Source organism: Octopus bimaculoides, chromosome 15 (genome assembly GCF_001194135.2).
Source record: "Octopus bimaculoides isolate UCB-OBI-ISO-001 chromosome 15, ASM119413v2, whole genome shotgun sequence".
Taxonomy (NCBI): domain Eukaryota; kingdom Metazoa; phylum Mollusca; class Cephalopoda; order Octopoda; family Octopodidae; genus Octopus; species Octopus bimaculoides.
The window spans coordinates 51,365,297-51,367,816 of record NC_068995.1 but is presented as its reverse complement, the minus strand read 5'-3'; the positions used below and the strand labels follow the sequence as shown (position 1 = coordinate 51,367,816).

At 36.4% G+C, this 2,520-nt stretch overlaps 1 protein-coding gene across 2 annotated transcripts in view; it reads left to right on the top strand.

The window, feature by feature from the left end:
• The window catches only part of LOC106870818 (cytochrome P450 1A4), a 13,594-nt gene that overhangs the window by 6,479 nt on the left and 4,595 nt on the right, over window positions 1-2,520 (top strand). The window contains exons 1-2 of one of the 2 annotated variants that reach the window (XM_052973341.1): window positions 343-756; window positions 837-1,362. In XM_052973341.1, coding sequence (XP_052829301.1) covers window positions 969-1,362 — 394 coding nt within the window. In that variant the 5' untranslated portion in view covers window positions 343-756; window positions 837-968. Of the gene's footprint in view, window positions 1-342; window positions 757-836; window positions 1,363-2,520 lie in introns of those variants that run through there. The other variant, XM_014917039.2, reaches the window with a different exon arrangement.

The following is a 2,520-nucleotide window of genomic DNA, read 5'->3' as shown; positions in this document are numbered from 1 at the left end:
CGTTTAGTTTTAACTTTATCTAGAATTGCTATGATCTTAAAGACCTTCTCAATATAAACAACCCGTCATTTTTTCTTATTCAAATATTAAATGTTCTTCTACATATAGAGCTTTTAGCGTTTGTGTTGTTTAGCCCAAGGTCGGCCCTGAACGTACATCCTGATGATCAAAGGTTTTTTTTTTTTTTTTGTCAGAGTATCTAAGACGACGGTAGGGTGTCATTTAAGGGAGATTTGGTGGCTAGATATAGCAGATCAAGCAACTACATGGAGGCACCCTCATTGGTTTGATACAAGTTTTGTTGTAAAGTTGAAATTTGGCATCTGGCAATGGTTTGCTATTTCGTGTTAGTTTACGTTTGGTAACAACATATGGTGTAGGGTTGGCATCAATCAATGGTTCAGATTTGGGAGTTATTGAAGCTTATGGAAACTTCAGTTGTTGTTTAGGTTTGAAAACTACCATTGGTACAGACTTTTATCGATTTACTATTTTAACATTTCGGAGATGTACTTGTCTGACAAGTGATTTAATGAGCGATAGTGTGTTGAAACTGAAGCAATTACTGCGTGGAACATTCGTATTAGCCATTCAAAAACACACAGAAACTGTTAACTTCGCTTAAATAATTATTATATGGTGTCAAAATTTTCTCTCTGCACTCACTGCAACCCGTCACTAACACAATTCCATCAAATAGTAAACAGTTAAGAGTTTCTAAACGTTCTCGAATGGCTTGAATGTATCTCCTACACTGTAAGTGTATATTTTAACATTTTTATTTTTATATTTATATATTTTCTTTTTAATCGTGTCTTTTTATTTCTTCCCGACAGAAAATGAGAAAATGAACGATTTCAAGTTTTTACCATTCCATTTAGCCCTGGATTACAGAAAGGGTTCTTCGTCTAGCAAAACCTTTATCCGTCATCATTCGACTGGAATCTAATCTCCAACAAGCAAGAACCATGTCTGCGACAGATGATAATTCTCTGACTTTCTTAAGGATTACCGACACAACATGGGAGAATGTCGAGATGAGTTTGTGGTTTTCCATGGTCGTCATCCTTGCAGTGACGCTCTTCATACTATGGAGGAGAAAAGATGACAACTATCCACCGGGACCGTTTAATTGGCCGCTGATCGGAAACATCCAACTGAACAAGGCACATCTTCAGTTGACTAACTTGAAAAATAAATACGGTGACATTTACAGCGTCACAATTTCTCGCAAAAACATTGTCGTCTTGTGTTCTTTGGACAGTATCTTGGAGTGTCTTCATTATAATGGTGACGCATTTGCCAACAGACCGAGCTGTCCGGTCTTACGTTCTCTCTACAAGTCTGGAGATAAGAATGAAGGTAAGAAATGCTCTAATATTCATTAACACTGATATCGACATTAACAACAACTACATTGTTGTATTTGCTAGAAAATAGCCACCGAATTTCCTTCAAATAAACATCCTAGTATCTAGAGGAAATCCTAGATATGTTGGCGGAACCTTCACTTCTGATGGAAGCGTAGGATACTGCCAAGCACATACAACATGCTTTGGGCATTTTTTAGACATGACGTGGCGGAGTTTATCCGGGCATGTTTACACATACCCCTACGACTTCGTTTAGTCGTAACTTTCAGAAAAATGGATATTTTTGACGAATTTTTTTTTTTTTCTTTTTTTTTGCAAATAGCTTTCAGATCGTATAGATTCATTATATTGGAATTTATTGTGAATAATTTTTCGGGGGGTTGTGGGGAGAACGTGATGCTTGACAACGGTAACAGCCACAACAACATCGTTTTCTCCAACCACCACTACCAACCGAAGCACCGATACTAGAACACCTGATATGGACGATATCAATGATTTCAAGTTGATGGCAATGAAATTTTCGATATTGATCAGCAATAACAAAAGCGTTTTTTTTCTGTTGCTACATAACATCACGATTTATATAACCATCAATACCACCAACAGCAACCATAACTCAGTAAAGATCAACAAAAGATATGAATACTATAACAGAAGCTGTTATCATGAGCCTCATCTTCAATATCAAAGAAGCCGTTACCATGGGCCCCATCTATACTATCAGTCTAGAAAAGTGCTCCGCGACCATTTTTCGCTTGCGGCACACTTATATTCTTTTCAAAATTCGGCGGCACACTTGAACGAAAACTATAACTAAAAGTATAGGGAAAAAATTATATTCAGGTTACACTGCGGCACACCTAGCATCGTTTCGTGACACGCCAGTGTGCCGCGGCATACCGTGTGTGGAACACTGATCTAAGAGGGATTCAAATTCCTGTGGAAGTGTCACTGTCCAAAATGCAGCACACGCATACACACTCTGCTACTACTATTATTACTACTACTACTACTACTACTACTACTACTACTACTACTACTACTACTGCTACTACTACTACTATTAATAATAATAATAATAATTATTATTATTATTATTATTATTATTATTATTATTATTATTATTATTATTATTATTATTATT